The sequence below is a fragment of the Malus domestica genome, chromosome 01 (genome assembly GCF_042453785.1).
Source record: "Malus domestica chromosome 01, GDT2T_hap1".
Lineage (NCBI taxonomy): Eukaryota > Viridiplantae > Streptophyta > Magnoliopsida > Rosales > Rosaceae > Malus > Malus domestica.
The window spans coordinates 32,043,150-32,061,397 of NC_091661.1; the positions used below are offsets into that span (position 1 = coordinate 32,043,150).

An 18,248-nucleotide genomic window follows, 5' to 3' on the forward strand; every position below is an offset into this window, starting at 1 on the left:
CATTTCCGCCTCGCCTAGGGTTTCCTGTCGTGTACTGGCTCTAGTCACTACAGTCCAATATAGATCAGTGAGAAAGTCAGGTAGAGAGAGAAAGAGAAAGAGAGAGCACATAGAGAGATAATGGGAGAGAGACAGAGGGATTACGTGTTGTATATAAACATAAATGGAAAACATTAAAAAAAATGATGGAAAAGACTGTGAGAGAGGAGAGAGGAGAGAGGAGAGAGGAGAGAGAGAGAATGCCCCAGAAAAAGCACAAAACAGCACAGCCTCTGTCTTTGTCCTACAAAGAGAAAAAAGTATATAAAGATATAGAAAGAGAAAGAGACAGATACAAAGTAAATATTTTTAGAGAGAGAAAGTAAAGGGTTGTTGCAGAGTTTAGTAGGCACAGCACGCACATAGAGAGAGGAGAGAGAGAGAGAGAGAGAGAGAGAGAGGAGAAGGAAGAACAAAAGAGCTTCAGAAATAAACCCTAACCCTAGAAAAATGTTTCATTTTGCTTCCTTCTGGTGACCCAGTAAGGCTCTGTTATTTTTCTCTCAGCTTTGATTTACATGCCATGTGAAGGAAGACAGATTTCCACTGTAATTTGTGAAATCCCAGCTCCATATTTGTTCTTTGTGTTTAATTTACGCTGCCACATGTGAGTTTGTGCTAAATGTTGGATCTTTATTGTAGAAGCTGAAATTTAAGGCTTATTGGGGGGTTTATCTCAACTGGGTTGCTTGAAGGAGTGATATTCTGGCCTTGTTTTTTATTTGGGTATTTTGTGCCTTTTACTTGTGGAATTTTTCTGGATGTTTTTCTGGAGATCGAGGTATTTAGAAATTTAGATGATTGTGGGTTCTCTCTCTGCATAACTTGGTGGTTTGAGATAAAGCTTCTTACTTTGCACCAGAAGTGAGGTGAAGACGAAGAAATAGACTCTGGGAGTTAAAGGCTTCTCATTGTCTGTTTGGATCCCGGTAGTGGTTCGGGTTGAACCCAAATAAATTGCAGTTGATTTTACTTTCCGATCTTTGCGCTGGAGCGGTTAGGATTACCGGGGGCAATGTCTTCGTTAAGCAGGGAGCTAGTATTCCTGATCTTACAGTTCTTAGATGAGGAGAAGTTCAAGGAAACAGTTCATAGGTAAGTGTGGTTACGCAGTACTGTTTTGTTCTGCTGAGGAAAATTTGGGGAAGAGAAGATTGGAAAACGTACCTGTCTACTTTCGGGTTTTTGTGTTGTTTTGAGTATTATGGCCTATACGAAGCGTACCAAACAAAAATGCCGGTTTGAAGCCAGCCTTACATGTTGCAGAGTGGTGGCTTGCTCTATGGTTTGCATTTGTCTTTTTCTTCCCCGCGTTCCTCAGCAGAAAAATGGAGCAAGATAAATTGGGTTTAAACGCAATATTAATGCCATGTCCTTGTATGTAATGTGCTTCTTTTTGACATTTAGGCTTGAGCAAGAGTCTGGTTTTTTCTTCAATATGAAGCATTTCGAGGACCAAGTCCAGGCTGGAGAGTGGGATGAAGTTGAGCGCTATTTGTGTGGCTTCACTAAAGTTGAAGACAACCGGTATTCAATGAAGATTTTTTTTGAAATTAGGAAGCAGAAGTATTTGGAAGCTCTTGACAGGTGAGGTTCATAACTATCGCTTTTGACATTGGTGAACGTGTGGAAGTTGATGCAAAGAGCTGAATTTGTGATTGATTGACTGTGCCAAATTTCATACCAAATTGATGTGATAAATGCAATTAAAACGGTTATGGGTTTCTGGTGGTTGTTTAATCAAAGGATAGAAATAATGCTGAGCCGTGTCGGTTTGTAGTGCTGTAGAATTTGATCTCAATAATCCTTTACGTAGCTATTTGATTAGTTAACTTAATTTTCGTTTCCTCCTTTCAGGCAGGATAGGGCAAGGGCTGTTGAGATTCTTGTGAAGGACCTTAAGGTTTTTTCATCATTTAATGAGGAACTTTTCAAGGAGATCACCCAGTTGCTTAGTCTTGATAATTTTAGGTATTCTTGTTTTCCTCTGTTGCTTCTTTGTTAACCTGGAGGTTTGCCTTGTATTTGGCCCTGATTCTTTCTATTGGTATCACATCATCAGGCAAAATGAGCAGCTTTCCAAGTATGGAGACACAAAATCGGCTCGAAATATCATGCTTATAGAACTTAAAAAGCTCATTGAGGCGAACCCATTATTTCGTGATAAGCTTGCATTCCCAGCCTTCAAAAGTTCGCGTCTTCGAACGTTAATAAACCAGAGGTCATTCTCACATCTCCTGTTAACTTATTTTGTGCAAGTTTGTCATTAACCTGTGATCACCTCTTTTTATACAGGGTTTTGGTTATGCCACTAGATGCCTGATAATCCTGTAGCGAGTGTCCTCTTTTGGATTGTAGGATACATTTGCAATTGCTAATTGATAGATAATTACTGAGTGATCTGATCAATAACATTTTGCCAATGCCAATGTTGGATGTCCACAGTCATTTCACATTTATTAATAAGGAACTGATTTCCTGATATTTTCTTTCACTTCTGATGAGAGAACTTTTGAAGCTCATTTCCATATTTGAATTTTCAGTCTCAATTGGCAGCACCAGCTTTGCAAGAATCCCCGTCCAAACCCTGATATTAAAACACTATTTATGGATCATTCTTGCACTCCAACTGCTAACGGATCTCGTCCACCACCCACAAATAGTCCCCTTGTAGGACCAATTCCAAAGGCTGGCGCATTTCCTCCTATTGGTGCCCATGGTGTAAGTTGCACCTAATTATCTCCATAAGAGAGTGCAACAATTTCTAACAGTACTTGGGATTGACTATTTATCATTGTGCAGCCATTTCAACCCGTTGTCTCCCCATCTCCTGGTGCCATTGCTGGGTGGATGTCAAGCACTAATCCTTCTTTGCCCCACCCTGCTGTTCCAGCAGCTCCTCCTGGTATGCAGCCTTCTAGTGCAGCTGCTTTCTTGAAGCACCCAAGGACCCCTACAGGTGTTACAGGGATTGATTATCAATCAGCTGATTCAGAGCACTTGATGAAGCGCATTCGCACTGGCCAAGCTGATGAGGTGTGACAAGAAACAATGTTTTATGCAAGCTCAATTACCATGTTTTACTTGTAATAAGCACTAAGATCTTGCTCCCCCTTCTTCTAGTACAAATAATGACGAAAATACCTACGCTCACCATGGTCTTTCAGGTGTCCTTTTCTGGTGTGATGCATAATTCCAATGTCTATTCGCAAGATGATCTTCCTAGGGCTGTTGTCCGTACCCTTAGTCAAGGATCTAATGTGATGAGCATGGACTTCCATCCACAACAGCAAACTATTCTTCTAGGTTTGTACTTGGATATAGTTTGATCACCAGTTGTTTTTTTGGTTCATTTTTCTGAAGTTTTCAATTATTTTGTTTGTAGTTGGAACAAATGTTGGTGATATCAGCCTCTGGGAAGTAGGGTCCCGGGAGAGGTTGGTACATAGGCCTTTCAAGGTTTGGGATATACAAACTGCGTCAACACCATTGCAGGTATTGTATGTTATGGTTTTATAGGACTTGTTACTTGCTTTCCTGTTATCTATATCGTCAGTAATGAGTTACATGATGGGGTTGGGTCTATCAGAAACTCATAACCATTGTTCAAGGAAGATATAATTTTGAGTCTTATTCTTATGATATTTTCACCAAGACCAGGGTAGTTGACACCTTGAACTAAACTTTGGTACAATAAGTATATTGATCTAGAAGATCAACTGATTGTACTTTAAAATCATTTCCTGATTCAGACAGCTCTGGTGAATGATGCTGCAATATCAGTGAATCGTTGTGTATGGGCACCAGATGGACTTATGTTGGGTATGTACACTCCTGATGGAAGGAGACAAATAGTTAGCTTTTTTTTGTGAGATAACATTGATGACCTGCCTTTTACATTTCCCAGGTGTTGCATTCTCTAAGCACATTGTTCAGATATATAATTACAATCCAACTGGAGAACTGAGACAACATTTGGAGGTAAGCTTGTACTTCATATAATTTTTTCCTAGGGGCAATGACAAGGTACAAGTTATTGATTATTTGTCTCATCTTTTAGATTGATGCTCATGTCGGCGGTGTTAATGACATTGCATTCGCTCATCCCAACAAGCAACTGTGTATTGTCACGTGTGGAGATGATAGAGTGATTAAGGTGAGCTGTAAGACTTGATGTGGTTTCATACTTGGAAGAGATTTGGGGTCCCTGGTTATAACCATCTGTGCAACAGGTATGGGATGCTGTAGCCGGACGCAGACAGTATACATTTGAAGGCCATGAAGCTCCTGTGTATTCAGTGTGCCCTCACTACAAAGAAAATATCCAGGTATGTATCTAAGTATCTTTATAAGCTCATTAGGGAGTTTGTTCTAATTTGTCTTTTCAGATAAGCTCCCATCCTCCTGACCTAGTATAGAACATTGCCATTTTTCGTTGTGGCAGTTCATTTTTTCAACTGCCATTGACGGGAAGATTAAAGCTTGGCTATATGATTGCTTGGGATCACGAGTGGACTATGATGCTCCTGGACTTTGGTGCACTATGATGTTGTATAGTGCAGATGGAACCAGGTAAAATTTGTGCTCCATTGTATATTTGTCCGTTGCAGATTATAGTTTGACATTAAATTATTGGATTAATGTATCTGCACGGAAGCTTTTTCATTACTAATGATGTGAGCTTTATTGGATGAAAAATACAGCTATTTTCCCAGCTCCCCCCTTCAGCCCTCCTCGTCTTTTTTTTTCTTTTCTGGAAATTTCAATTTAAATTGTAAGCCATTAATTATATGTCCCAAATGCATACGTATACATAATGAAGATACATATGGTGCATGCAGACTCTTTTCCTGTGGAACAAGTAAAGACGGTGAATCCCATCTGGTGGAGTGGAATGAGAGTGAAGGGGCTATCAAACGGACATATTCTGGTTTTAGAAAACGCTGTTTAGATGTTGTTCAGTTTGACACAACAAGGAACCGATTCTTAGCTGCTGGTGATGAATTTCAAATTAAGTTCTGGGATATGGACAATACCAATGTGTTGGCAGCTGTGGATGCAGATGGCGGTTTGCCTGTCAGTAGCACTCTCTATACATTTCATCAATACCATTCAACTTGAAGAGTGAATAAGTCACATTAAATGTTTTGCCCTTCTAATTTTTGCAGGCTAGTCCTAGGCTGAGATTCAATAAAGAAGGGTCACTGTTGGCTGTAACAACGAATGACAGTGGTATTAAGATTTTAGCAAATAATGATGGCTTGCGCTTGATTAGAATGTTAGAGGGAAGGGCTATGGAGAAAAATCGAGGCACTTCTGAGCCCATCAACTCTAAGGTAGGTTTTCTTCTGTGGTGCTTAAGTCCATATTTGCAAAATGCTTGCTGACATTATTTGTTTTTTGTCTGATTAGTTATCAATAGTTATATTTCTACTTTGCCATCGAGATTCTCATGTCAAGTTTTATTGCTTGCCTTTTGTTAATTTTCTTCTAGCAGCCTCTGATGGTTAATGCAATAGGTGCCATTGTGAATGTTCCCAACGCTGTTGTTCCATCCCTGGAACGCCCTGATAGAATACAACCAGTTGTGTCTATCAGTAATCTAGTAAGTTTAAGTTATATGGAATTATTTAAGCTCTTTATGTTTGTTGGTTTATGTTGGTTTTTCACTGCAGGGCACTATGGAGAACAGCAGGCTTGTTGATGTTAAACCACGGATTTCTGATGATATAGACAAAATTAAGAGCTGGAAATTTTCTGATGTTGCGGATCCCTCTCAAATGAAAGCTCTGCGACTGCCCGACTCTACAACTGCTGGAAAGGTATAGATGATGGACCTTGGATGAGTTTATATATGTCTCGTGTCTGTGGGGGAGTATAAAACCTAGCAGCAATAACAAGAGAGGATCTTGCCAATTCTGATTAACAGAAAACCCTAATTTTACGTTTTTTAAACCCAAAATAAAGCAGATTTTATCTGGTTAGTGAACATACTTTTGTTCGTTTTGTCTCTAAAACTGGTGCCAATTAATCAACAGATACGTATGTACTGTCGTGAGCTAGATTGTTTACTTTTGCTAGGTAGATTCCACAATACCATAATTGAAGAAATTATTTTACAGTTGCAGATTGTCAGACTAATTTACACCAACAATGGCCTGGCTCTGTTAGCCCTTGCCTCCAATGCTGTTCACAAGCTCTGGAAATGGCAGCGGAATGAAAGGAATCCATCCGGGAAGGTCTGGCTTCTTTTTTTTCCTCAAGTGAATCTGTACCTTTGGTGCATCTTATGTGTTTCTTATAAATTTCTATCATGCAGTTTTGTTTTGTTTATGCTTTTCTATTAAAAAAATTTCAGGCTAGTGCATACGTTGCACCACAGTTGTGGCAGCCACCCAATGGAACTCTTATGACTAATGATGTAAATGACAATAAACCAGCTGAGGAATCTATTGCGTGCATTGCTTTATCCAAAAATGATTCTTACGTCATGTCTGCATCTGGTGGAAAGGTCTCTTTGTTCAACATGATGACATTTAAGGTACGTTATTGATGCCGTCTTTTAGAACCATGTACAAAGGTTTACACCACATTTTTTGTGTTTGTGCCTTCTCGTTCTATTGATTTTTAGTCTGGCTTCACATACAGGGCTGATTCCCTTACCGACATAGCCATTCTTACATATCACAATCTGTTTAATTTATCTTGTTGACTGAATCCACCTGGTAACTGCTTTGCAGGTCATGACAACATTTGTATCTCCCCCTCCCGCTGCCACTTTTTTGGCATTTCATCCTCAAGACAATAATATAATTGCAATTGGCATGGAGGATTCTACTATATTAATTTATAATGTTAGGGTTGATGAGGTAAAGCATCTTCCTTGGTTTTCTTTGGAATTGTTGCTTGATGGCTTTTAGCTTTAGCTCGGTTGTCCGGTTATCTGAAAAGCTAAACCTTGGATGAGATTTTCAGGTCAAAACCAAACTGAAAGGTCACCAGAATCGGATTACAGGCCTTGCATTTTCCCAAATTCTTAATGTACTGGTATCTTCAGGTGCTGATACCCAGGTGAGTGACTGGTTAAAGTTTTTATTTCTATGACAAGCATGGCAGTTATTTCCGAACCTCAAAAGGAACATTGAGGTTGCTGCTCATTTATTTGTTTTCGTGTGACTAGTTGGCTTTTTTGTGGGGTGGGGGGAGGTGAATGTTACGCCTTAATTAAAGGGCAAGGATAAATATGGATGGAGGTGTTTCACACACTTACAGATAGAGTATTGGTATCCGACGACTGAATACAACGTTTGGATCATTATGATGAGCCACTGCTCTAACTGGAAAATATTAGGCACACTATTAATTCTCTTATTTAATTGCAATTATTTTATTTTTGAGTCCATAGATTCTAATTGCATGAGAGTTTTATTTGTACCGCGATTACAGTTATGTGTGTGGAGCATTGATGGATGGGAGAAAAAGAAAACAAGGTTCATACAAGCACCAGCTGGTCGTCAACCCCCGATGGTTGGAGAAACAAAAGTTCAGTTTCATAATGATCACACACACCTGTTGGTTGCCCATGAAAGCCAAGTTGCTGTGTACGATTGCAAGCTTGAATGTTTGCGCTCAGTAAGTTTTCACCTGGCAGTCCTTGTGTCATAGTTTCTCATTAATTTTTCTGCTTCGCAGATCGATATGCAAGAAACTTGATTTCCATTTTTTAATTAACTTTTCCTTCCTTTATTGTAATTTGACTTTTCTTCACCTCTGTGATGATAGTGGTCTCCGAAAGATGCACTCGCTGCTCCCATATCAAGTGCAATATATTCATGTGATGGTCTACTGGTTTATGCTTCATTTTGTGACGGTGCTGTTGGAGTTTTTGATGCTGATACCTTAAGACTCAGATGTCGAGTAGCACCTACTGCTTATATACCATCATTTTCTCTCAGGTGAGCCGAAAATAGTATTATGCTGTTTGTTGAATCGAAACCTTTGTTCTTTTATTTGTAAATTCACTTGCTATTTGCTGATGGAAAATCATCTGCAGCGGAAACCCCAGCTACCCTTTGGTTATAGCAGCTCATCCATCTGAGCCGAATCAGATTGCACTTGGCATGACTGACGGCTCAGTGCATGTAGTTGAACCGTCTGATGTAGAGCTGAAGTGGGGTGGGGCGCCCCCTCTAGAGAATGGCCCTTCCAATTCGTCAAATCCCTCTCCTAGCGGTCAAGCATCTGAACATCCTTCCCGGTGATGGTGACATCGATGAAACTGTCACCAAAGAAACGTTTCGCCGAGACTAAGAGTCGACAGAAGAAACTTCGTGGTGCATTTTCAGGGATTTTAGTTAGTATCTTTTCCAATTTTTTTGTTAATTCGAGCCATAGCTTTGGATAACGGCTGCTTATTATTGTATGTAAATCTTTTATGTTTGTTTTGTCGAATGAAGTTGTAGGGGAAGTGAATCTCTGTATATTGTTGTCGTCACAATGTGTTGGAAGACATCATGAAAAGGCCAATTTGCCTTCCGGCAGTTTTACCTTGTTTTATTCAACGTTGGAAAGGAATGCACAGGTTTTGTAGAAAAGGGTTTTTGAGAGCTCTTAAAATACATGCTCGTCATTCTATTAATCGCTATCCCATAACAAATTTGGCTTATTCAAGTTGAATAGAATAATGTGCTTCTATTTCTGCACTCAAGTTCAAATCTCTTTTCCTGTTGTTTAAGGGAAAAAAATTACCTTTTAAGAAAAAGGTTTTTGAGGTATCTTAAATTACTGCAAGATATGGTATTTTTTTTTCATATGGATTCTTTAATCCATATATTATGCGTCACCCACTACATTTGGCGTCAATCCAACAATTCCATGGAGAAAGAGTAAACCTAATTAATTTTCAAAGGTACAAAACTTATATGCGATAAGAATTTTATAATAACACTATTTTAAGCAGTCACTTCTTAACATTTTGATCGAATTACTTATAACATTACGTAATTAACTTAAAATATCGTTTTGATCGAATTACTTATAACATTACGTAATTAACTTAAAATATCGTGACAGTAATTGGTATGTCAGGCCCAAGTCACCATAGGCCTCCATGAGCATTGCCCAGCCGCAGCCGCAGTTGTTGGTCACGTGACAACACTACTGGCAACCTCGCAGGGACCATTCCCGTTCAACACATCGGACTTGCTACCACCACTCTGTCTCCCCTCCTACTCTCTCTCTGTCTAAACGGCGATTCGATTTGATCCGGTTCGGTTGGGCTCTTAGCAAAACCCAAAGCTTGGTAAGTCCTGCTCATCTCTATCTCAATCTTTTCTTTCCTGTTTGGTTGCCGGGAAAACGCCCCGCCGTGAAAAGATGTAAGACTTCAGTCCTCTTTTTTGTTTTTTATTTTTAGGTGCTGTAAACTACAGAATTTGTGCGAGTAAGTGTTTTCTGATTTACCTGGCCAAGCCTTGCTCGATTTTTCTCGGCAACCAAACAGAGTGCGAGAGCATAAAGTTTCAAAATTTACTTGATGTAGCATTTTTATTTTTCCTTGTGCAAGTTATTACAAGTTTCAAGTTACTGGAATTCAAATTTTGTGTTAAAATTGAGAAATTTAAGTGAATTTAATTTTTCAGATGAGAAATGGTTTTTATTTTTATTTTTATCATGAATTGTAGGTTAAGAGGGCTCTAAATGGAGATGCCATCAAATGAAAATTCACAGCCCTCAATGAATTCTACCGGTGATGCTGATCATCAACAGGAGGCCATGCTTCCCGACGGCGTAGATAATCTGTAAATTCTTCTTTCCCTATACGTTTTAATACATACTTCTTATCTAATTTTGAATTTCAAGTTGGTTTGCAAGGCGCTTGTAGCTTAACATATTATACCACAGCGAAAGCACACGTTGTATGTTTTCTATACACTACAGGGCCTTATTGATGCTCTTCATTTATAACAGAATACAATGTGCTATTGACCCCGAGGGACGTTTTAAGGATCAGAGAACCTTCACATTCACGGAGTGAGGGATCATGCTACTTTTCATATAGACAGCATAGTATATTTATCCAGTCTAGTAGAAATTCAATTGTTAAGAGATCTAGTCAGTATGCATTTTTAGTAACTTCCATCATTTCGGGATCAGTAATTGTTTTCCCCTATAATTGAGACGATGTTAAGAAAATTTACTTTTTCACGTCATATTAAGGGCTCAAAAGTCTTCTTTCCGCAATTTATGTTACTCATTTGTTTTGTTTTTGATTCATATTAAGAAAGTATTGTTGAACTTGATATTTTAGATGTAAAGAGTCGAAGCTGGAGGTTTCTGAAGTTAGAGGCGTACTACAAGTTATTGCATCCACTGGGAAATTTTGGTAAGCTGTCATCTTCAATTTGTAACTCCCTCGTCTGTGTTTAGTGTATTGGTATATTAGTTTTGGTGCATGTCATGTATGTGTATTTGATTGTGTTTGCTCTCTGGTATGATGCACAAAAAACAAAAATTCTGCTTGGTAGTTAACTGTTCTTGTTATTCATGTGTTACAGGCAGGATTGGGACAAATTAAAGAGCATGCTATCCTTTCAACTGAAGCAGGTATGGGAAGGTATGCCAGCATGTGGGGCCTTCAGCTATTTATGGTTGTCATTGTATGCATGTTTGCACGTGCACACACACACACTCTCTTAGACTTAGTGGATGTGCATGATTGCTTTCTGGTTCCCCGTTTATGATATGTGTATCTTTCTCTCTCTTTCCACCTCTCTATCGCTCTTATTCTTTGATTTGTGAAGGTTCTATTGGAGTATCCTGAGGAAGAAATGACAAGTGAGCAGCAAATTGCTTCTTTAGGAGAAACCTATCCTGAGCTGGTGAAGAGGTTGGATGAAGGTATTCTCATTTGCCCGATCATGTAACTTGATTGGTGGGTCATTATATGTGTTACTGCCTTTTGGTATTCGGTGAGATCAGTGTGATCTAAAACCAAGTTTTGATGAAAAATGGGTGGGATGATGTACTTGGACTAGTCTATGGTGTTACAGTTATAATTTTATAGAATTTTCAGTTCCTTTTTTCAATGATAATTGCTTATAGTTTGCTTCTTCATTGCAGCTCTTCATAATTTTACCGAAGGTCCTCCGTTTACCCTTCAGAGGCTTTGCGAGGTGTGCATTCTTACATCTCTTTGTTTGACACTTTTCGAGCTCTGGGATTATTGAATTAGTTGGGTTGAATTTGTCTGATCTTTTCTAAAACTGCTACTACTCTCTCGCCCCTCTTTTCACTCTACTGCGCTGTTAGCATACCTTTAGCAAGTGCTTGCACATATTTTTGTGTTTGATATGTTTAACATACTACCATTCCTTTGCTATGTTACAATATACATCTCTTTACCAGATCTTTTTTTTTTCGGTGAATTTTTTTCAAACAGATCCTATTGGATGCAAAAAGAATCTATCCAAATCTCTCAAAGCTTGCTCTTGCATTAGAAAAGGTATATTATTCAAAAACCTGATGGAAATGTTTTCCTTGATTACTGATATTCTTTTTATCTGACAATTTCTCTCTTTTAAGTTAATCTTTGCCACCTTAATTTAACTAATATTGAAGGATATAAAAGCTACAACTTGTGTATTAGTTTTCTTGAAACTTTTGATTTGTGGCGTTACAACTAGCATTCTCTTGCTTGTAGAATCTATTGGTGACATCTATGCTGACAGCCTCAACGGATCCATATCCACAATCCACGGTGCAAAATTCAGTTGAACCAGACAAAGCAATTGAAGAAGCTAAAATTCACTCTGATTCAGTAGCGCAAAATGGGGTGGAACCTATGGTAAGTGGCGATAGGGATGAAGTTATGTCAGAGGTAGTGCAAGCTGATATCGATAATGACATGACCATCGCGATGGAAGCTTTTGAAGATATAGTGGGATCATCAGACGCAAATTCAGTGCAGACGTATGATTCTTAGTTTTCCGGCGATGTAGTTGAGAGCTCATCAGTTCCGGCTTTACCTGATGTAGTTAGCAGTAACACTTTTTCTGATGCTTTGTTTTAACGCATTTGTTCAGCAACTTTATATTGCCCACTTGTGCAATGCCTTCGCTGTTGAGACATGCATGCGGTAAGGCAAAGAGAATTATCTTTAACTATTGATTTAACGTAATTTTTCGTGAAAATTGTTTGTGCGCGCATTTAGAAACATGTCTTTGAGCCTTTTGGAAGTGAAAAATGGAAAAATCAACACGATTCAAATAGCGGGTTTGCCCGATAACATTTTGTTACTGAATCCAAATAGGCCTGTGTGGGACGCGAATGCAAAGGGACGCAAGTGTGCTTCTTGGACGGACAGATGACGTAACACGAGCAATCATACCCATTAATCCATCAAAAAGTAGGCACCTGCGGACTTGAGGTCGAGCATCATCAATCATCTACAAATATGCAAAACAATATTTTTCAAGGGGCAAAATCCAAATCTTACATAGTAGCAGCAAATACTCATCGATTGCACAACCTGGCGATTTGGAATATACATCGGAATAGGTTACATGTCTGAATGTCAAAGCAAGTCCAGGAGGAAGCACTGACTAAACTCTCAAAAAGAAGGGGGGAAAAGTTGATAACACTCCAGGGACTTTTGGATTGAACCAATGACCAACTCTCCAGCTCGTCGTCAATTTTGATTGACAGACCCAAGAATCCTAATAAACCTGCGGAAATACAAGGAATAAACATTTAATTGAGGACTTGTTGAGGACTTGGCTTGCCAACTAAGCTGGTAAAACATTAATAAGAAAAGCACCAACCTCAACTGTTAGAATGACGAGGTGCCCACTGAAGAGTATCCAGCAGCTCTCATCTCTTTCAGCGTGCTAGATAACCAATCCAAGCCTTCGTAAAGGCCATCACCTCTAAGGGCACAAGTCCCTTGTATGTGCCATTTTCTGTTCTTGAGATCATAGAGGCCTAGTCCTTCACACACTTCCATTGGCGACATGGCTCCTTTCTGGATAGGAAAACAAAAATTAAATAACTCAAACCAAGTTTCCAAGAAGGAACCAACAATTCAGAATCATGTGCACTCTGGACTGCTAACTTGCTGACAAGAAATAAGTACATGACCTCTGACGGGATCAGTAAGCCTACTGCCCAGAGTCTAAATTACGTTTGTTATGTTGGTACGTAAGCTGATTAAACTACTATGAAAAGCAAAGCATTATCACCCGTGAGTTTCAAGTCGCGTGAGTGGGATGGAACGAAGGGGTAGGTCTGGGGTTTAGTTACCCTTGTGACCGAAAGTTTTGGCCACCTCCAAAAGCAAATGAAAAAGGCTGGATGTAAATACTATTGTTTTTTCAATAGGTAGATTGTAATTTAAGCACTCTAATTTGGGACCTCAATTGAGGTTAACATCTCATGCATCTAGAATAATTGTAGCCCAAATCCCAAATTCCTAGCACAAATAATTGTAGAATACAGAAGAAAGGCCATAATCCACTGTCCCATCTCTAACTTGGAGACCAAATAGTCACACCCCTTGCACAAATAACTTGCACATTCTTATGTTCGTAGAAATCATGAACTTTACATCATCATGCAATATGCAGATAAACGAACACTACGACATACCATATCCTGTTTATTAGCAAACACCAAGATGACACTGTTGCGCATAAATGGATCACTGATGATGGCCTGAAAAGAAGAAAGATAAGTGAGAAACAAATAGGCGCACTTGTATTTAAACTGTACCGCATCGCTGAGCATACAACCTGAAATTCTGCCTTTGCTCTTCCAATTCTCTCTCTGTCCAAGGAATCAACAACGTAAATCTGTACATGGAAAATAAACATGTTAAGGATATCTAGAACCTTCTATCCATTGACCTATTACAAAGCTGAGAAAGGTGAACCGGGACAACTGACTAGCAATATTCAAGAACCATGATCCAGTAGAAGAAGACCAGAGAAAGCTCCATTACCAGTCCGTCCGTGTTATTAAAGTAATGCCTCCAGAGTGGCCTTAGTTTCTCTTGTCCACCGACATCCCAAACAGTGAACATCACATTCTTGTATTGAACTTTCTCCACATTGAAACCTGTTGAGACAAAGAAGAAATTCCTTAACCGAAAAATCTAAATCACAACCACTGATGCATATTACATAGGTGAGAACTCCCCAACATCAAAAGCCCGATGTATCAAGAAGTCTGATACTAGCGATCAGAGAAACAACCCACCTATTGTAGGAACAGTTGACAAAACTTCTCCAATGTGCAGCTTGTAAAGGATGGTTGTTTTACCAGCTGCGTCGAGGCCGAGCATTACAACCTATGCCACCGTGCAAATATGAAAAGCGGGTCAGCGTAATGCTAATCACCGACTAAACATAATCAAATGGAGGCAATGAAAATCAAACCCGAAATTGATGATTTAGCATACAATGAACGCACACTTACACAAGCCGTAATTGATGCACCTTTATAGGAATACAAACATGTACAATTAAGCAAGTGGCCCTTTAGCACAGTGGTGGAAAGATGTTGAGCCGTTGCATGCAGTGGTTGCATGCAGTGGTGGAAAGGTGTTGAGCCGTTGCATGACGGCGTGGATTCAAACCCGTTGGTAGCTAATCTAATATCTAATCTAACAAAATTTATCGTTTGACCAAAAAAAAAAATGTACAATTAATCGGGCGAGGGTATGGTATTAATGTGATCGTAGAATATTATCTAATCATGAATAATTTAAGAAATATAGCGCCAATAAATTCCTAAATGAATATGTTTATCTAATTAATGACGGCATCAACTACTCTGATCGAAGAATTGACCTAGCAAACAAAAAAACCATTACTGTATGAACCCTAGATATCCCTAATCCCTGCACAGATATAATTATCAAACTACCAAAAAACGGTAGGAAAACAGAACAAAAAAAGCTACAAAAATCGGACGAAATACAAAAGAATATATAAAATGAAAAGAGAAAAAAGAGTGAAATAGCGAAAGAGAGAGGGAGTACTCGCATCTCCGTGTTGCCGAAGAAGGTGTCGAAGAGCTTGCGAAAAGCTTGACCCATGGCCACGAAACAATCAACACAATACTCGAAGAAAAAGAAAAAGGGAAAGTTCGACCTCTCTCTCTATTCGTCTGCGTGGGTGTTGGACGAAGTTGATCGGGAGCTCATCGTCGACGAGAGAGAGAGAGAAATCAGTAGGGGATTCGATCGATTTTTAGAGAGAGAGAAACAACACCCGCGTGACGTGAGCCTTGGCCTGCCTGGCAGAGAAATTTGCTGAAATAAAAGAAAAATAAAATAAAATTATGGTAAAGAAAAAGACCGCATCCAACCAAGAAAGGTCGTTGTGAATAATATGTGAATAATAGTCTGTTCCTATTTATATACAGTATTTTTATTATTTATTTGTAAAAATTTTATAAAGTGAATAATATTACTACATTAATTTTTTTCTATAAAATAAAAGCATGTGAAGGAAGGAAGAGTAGTGAGAGACTCATGGTAGAGAGAGAGGAAAGAAGAGGAAGAGAGAAAGGAGAGGAAGAAGAGGGGAAAAGTAAAGAGAGTTATTTTTGTACTTTTATTATTTCAGATTATAATGAAAGCATCACTGCTGCTTCGAGGATGTAATTCAGTCACACTCACAGTAGAAGAACTTCGTAAATTTTGTGTCTTGTTTATTCTACTGCACATACCTTCGAATTTACAACAGTTACAGCGTGCTCTTTATTTTCTGGATTGATTGGATGCAAAAAAAGAAAGACCGCATCCAACTTTTACATTTAAATTTAAATATTTATTTTATGTTGAAACAAAAATGCAAATACAATGATGGTAAATTAGAATATTCCGTCCATTTCTCCTCCTCTGAATCACTGAAAGAAGGAAAGACAAGTGTTGTGAGAACGGCCGTTTTTCTTTTGCTAACTGCTACATAGTTGTAGGGTGGGTTTGGTACGGTTATTGTACCAAAACTTTCCTATCAATTGCCACATCTAACTTTTGATACCGCGAAATTGATTATTATTATCGTACTAAATTTTTAGTATATCATATTTTGATGTGACAAATAATTTAATTGGTATGATATGGTTATTGTATTGCCACTTTGTTGTTCGACAATTTTTTTAGGCCAAAATCTATTTATTTTCAAGTCTAATATTATGCCCTTAGTACATATTTTGTATCTCTAAAAGTGATTATTTGTTACCCTTGTTAAAAGTTGAATTTAACAAATTGCATAAAGAGACAGGCAGAAAATTGTAGATGTGCTGCAACTCTCCAATGAACATTTAATTTACACATTTGAATAAGAGTTGTTAGATCTCGTTAGGTTAAATAATCTAACAACTCTTATTTAGATATATAACTTAAATGTCACTTTTGGTGTATACTAGAGAAAGTCTCTCGTACCTACGGATCTTGAATGTCTATATTTGCACATTCTGAGTATCAAAAATGAAAGATGAAATGCGGGTAATTGCAAGATGTATAAATGTAGAGGCTTGAATCTCCTTCCGTAGTACCTTAATAAAATTTTCAATTTAAACTAGTAGAATTAGGAAATTTTGTAATCTAGTTTAACAATCATCTATGCAACCGTATAAAATTGAGACATATTTATATTATAATTAGAAGAATAAGGAAATTTTATTTCCTTCTCATTTCGAAAGTAGAATAAATGAGAAGTTTTCTTTTCCAGATAAACCTAAAATAAAGGATGAAAAAACATATAAAGTCTGGTTCAAAGTGAACCTTAAAACACATGTCTTGTTATTTTGAGGATAATTTTTTCAACATGATCGGTACACGGAGTGGTACACCATATGTCGCTATACAAATTATCGGATATGTATGTTAAAAAGTAATAATTTAAAAAATAAAAATTTTCACCACTTATATAAAAACACATGATGTACCCTCCGTGTTCTGATCACAACGAAAATTTATCTTCTTTGAGCAGGCTCCGACTATACTGCTATGTTGATGGAATAGTGAATGTGGTATGGAAAGGTGTCGTGCTGTAGTGATCTGTTTCAGCTCATCGTTGAACCTTCTGCTTCAATCTTTTGCATGGCAGAAGTGGTGTGCAACCTTTGCATTTAAATGGTCCTTCAGAACATTCCTTCATAGTGACTCATCCACGCTTGGCAGCTTCAGTGTAAAGAGCCAATATCTGATCAACTGTCATGAGGTATTTGCCGGTGGAATTCATGACCTTGACAGCAGTTGATGATGAGTACTCGAGAGCAATGCTAAGTAAGCAACCAGGCAAAGGTCCCAGACAGTCAGTTCCAGATTGGAGGTTTGATTTCAGTTCCGACTGACTGCTCTTTTTCTCCTTGTCCTGCAGGCGTGGACAAGGACAAAGACAAAGACAGAGAGAAACCATGATATAGGATACTCTTGCTTTCAACCCTAATGATATGAGATACTCTTGTTCTTGGTGTGGCTTATTTGCTGAGGTATTATCGGGGGGAAATAAAGCTGAGTATTTCGAGAGGTTATGTTGAGGGTGCCTTTTCGAATGCGAGAAAGGGTTGAGCATTTTTGCAGGTTTGCCTGTCCGTGGAGGAGGGAGGTTGACGTATATAGGGATTTTCCAATAGCAAGTAGTAATGCTATTCCTTTACCCTTCTTGGTCACAGTAATGTAGTGGGAGCTGCTAGCTTCACGTGTTTTAACTTTGTCAGAGCACTTTGAAAAAGATGTATGTGGTATTTAGAAAGCTGATGTTGCGTGTGAAGATTACAGACAAGCTTTATCTAAGGAAATCTGGCTCTCGAAGTTCTGAGAGCTGTGCCTCTTCGGTTTTTGAACAAGCAATCCTATCAGGGATCTGGCTCTCAAGATTCAGAAAGCAGTACCGCTTCGGTTTTTGAGAAAGTAATTATGTTGGGAGTCTTTTCTCGAATGTGAGTAAAGGTTGGACGTTCCTGCCCGTCTGTCTTGACACGGAACACGGAAGTTGACACACATAGGGACTTTCCAGTTGTTAAGCAGTGGTGATGTTCCTTTACCCTTGTGGGTAATAGTAAGGTAGCTGGAACTTCGAAATTCTCGTGCCTAAACTTTCACATCAAAATTTGCTATGTGAGCCTCCACGATCAGCGGGTCGTTGTGAGGGTAGATGATACCTCTTTCTTCCTCAGGGTAGAAACATATTGGATCCCAG

General features: G+C 38.7%; 3 protein-coding genes across 11 annotated transcripts; 2 read left to right on the forward strand and 1 right to left on the reverse strand.

Moving 5' to 3' along the window:
• The first annotated feature begins 287 nt into the window (after positions 1-287).
• Positions 288-8,633, forward strand: LOC114819144 (protein TOPLESS-RELATED PROTEIN 2-like). 6 transcript variants are annotated; one of them, XM_070821122.1, is made up of 25 exons: positions 330-587; positions 682-1,134; positions 1,447-1,626; positions 1,897-2,010; positions 2,102-2,260; positions 2,583-2,760; positions 2,842-3,075; positions 3,207-3,345; positions 3,425-3,534; positions 3,792-3,861; positions 3,947-4,020; positions 4,100-4,195; positions 4,272-4,367; positions 4,484-4,611; positions 4,881-5,115; positions 5,208-5,375; positions 5,537-5,644; positions 5,715-5,861; positions 6,162-6,278; positions 6,398-6,580; positions 6,780-6,908; positions 7,015-7,110; positions 7,486-7,671; positions 7,822-7,994; positions 8,093-8,633. In XM_070821122.1, the coding sequence occupies exons 2-25, from the start codon at positions 1,055-1,057 to the stop codon at positions 8,298-8,300; spliced, it is 3,408 nt and encodes a 1,135-aa protein (XP_070677223.1). In that variant the 5' UTR covers positions 330-587; positions 682-1,054; the 3' UTR covers positions 8,301-8,633. The 6 variants fall into 6 exon arrangements, with proteins under 6 accessions (XP_028960867.1, XP_070677223.1, XP_070677226.1 ...); XM_070821125.1 differs by having other exon boundaries at positions 330-520; positions 902-1,134; XM_029105034.2 differs by having other exon boundaries at positions 288-1,134.
• Positions 8,634-9,118: 485 nt separating this feature from the next.
• Positions 9,119-12,230, forward strand: LOC114825942 (uncharacterized). 4 transcript variants are annotated; one of them, XM_029105048.2, is made up of 10 exons: positions 9,210-9,340; positions 9,455-9,481; positions 9,723-9,839; positions 10,009-10,071; positions 10,349-10,423; positions 10,596-10,644; positions 10,842-10,938; positions 11,161-11,213; positions 11,480-11,542; positions 11,741-12,230. In XM_029105048.2, exons 3-10 carry the CDS (start codon positions 9,739-9,741, stop codon positions 12,020-12,022), a joined length of 783 nt encoding a protein of 260 aa, XP_028960881.1. In that variant the 5' UTR covers positions 9,210-9,340; positions 9,455-9,481; positions 9,723-9,738; the 3' UTR covers positions 12,023-12,230. The 4 variants fall into 4 exon arrangements, with proteins under 4 accessions (XP_028960880.1, XP_028960885.1, XP_028960896.1 ...); XM_029105047.2 differs by lacking the exon at positions 9,455-9,481 and having other exon boundaries at positions 9,119-9,340; XM_029105063.2 differs by lacking the exon at positions 10,009-10,071 and having other exon boundaries at positions 9,136-9,340.
• A 262-nt stretch (positions 12,231-12,492) lies between these two features.
• On the reverse strand, positions 12,493-15,434 carry LOC114825944 (uncharacterized). The gene is made up of 7 exons (XM_029105079.2): positions 15,077-15,434; positions 14,293-14,383; positions 14,036-14,151; positions 13,827-13,886; positions 13,684-13,749; positions 12,861-13,060; positions 12,493-12,764 (listed from the first exon to the last, which is right to left on the reverse strand). Exons 1-6 carry the CDS (start codon positions 15,131-15,133, stop codon positions 12,869-12,871), a joined length of 582 nt encoding a protein of 193 aa, XP_028960912.1. The 5' UTR covers positions 15,134-15,434; the 3' UTR covers positions 12,493-12,764; positions 12,861-12,868.
• Between the last annotated feature and the right edge of the window lie 2,814 nt (positions 15,435-18,248).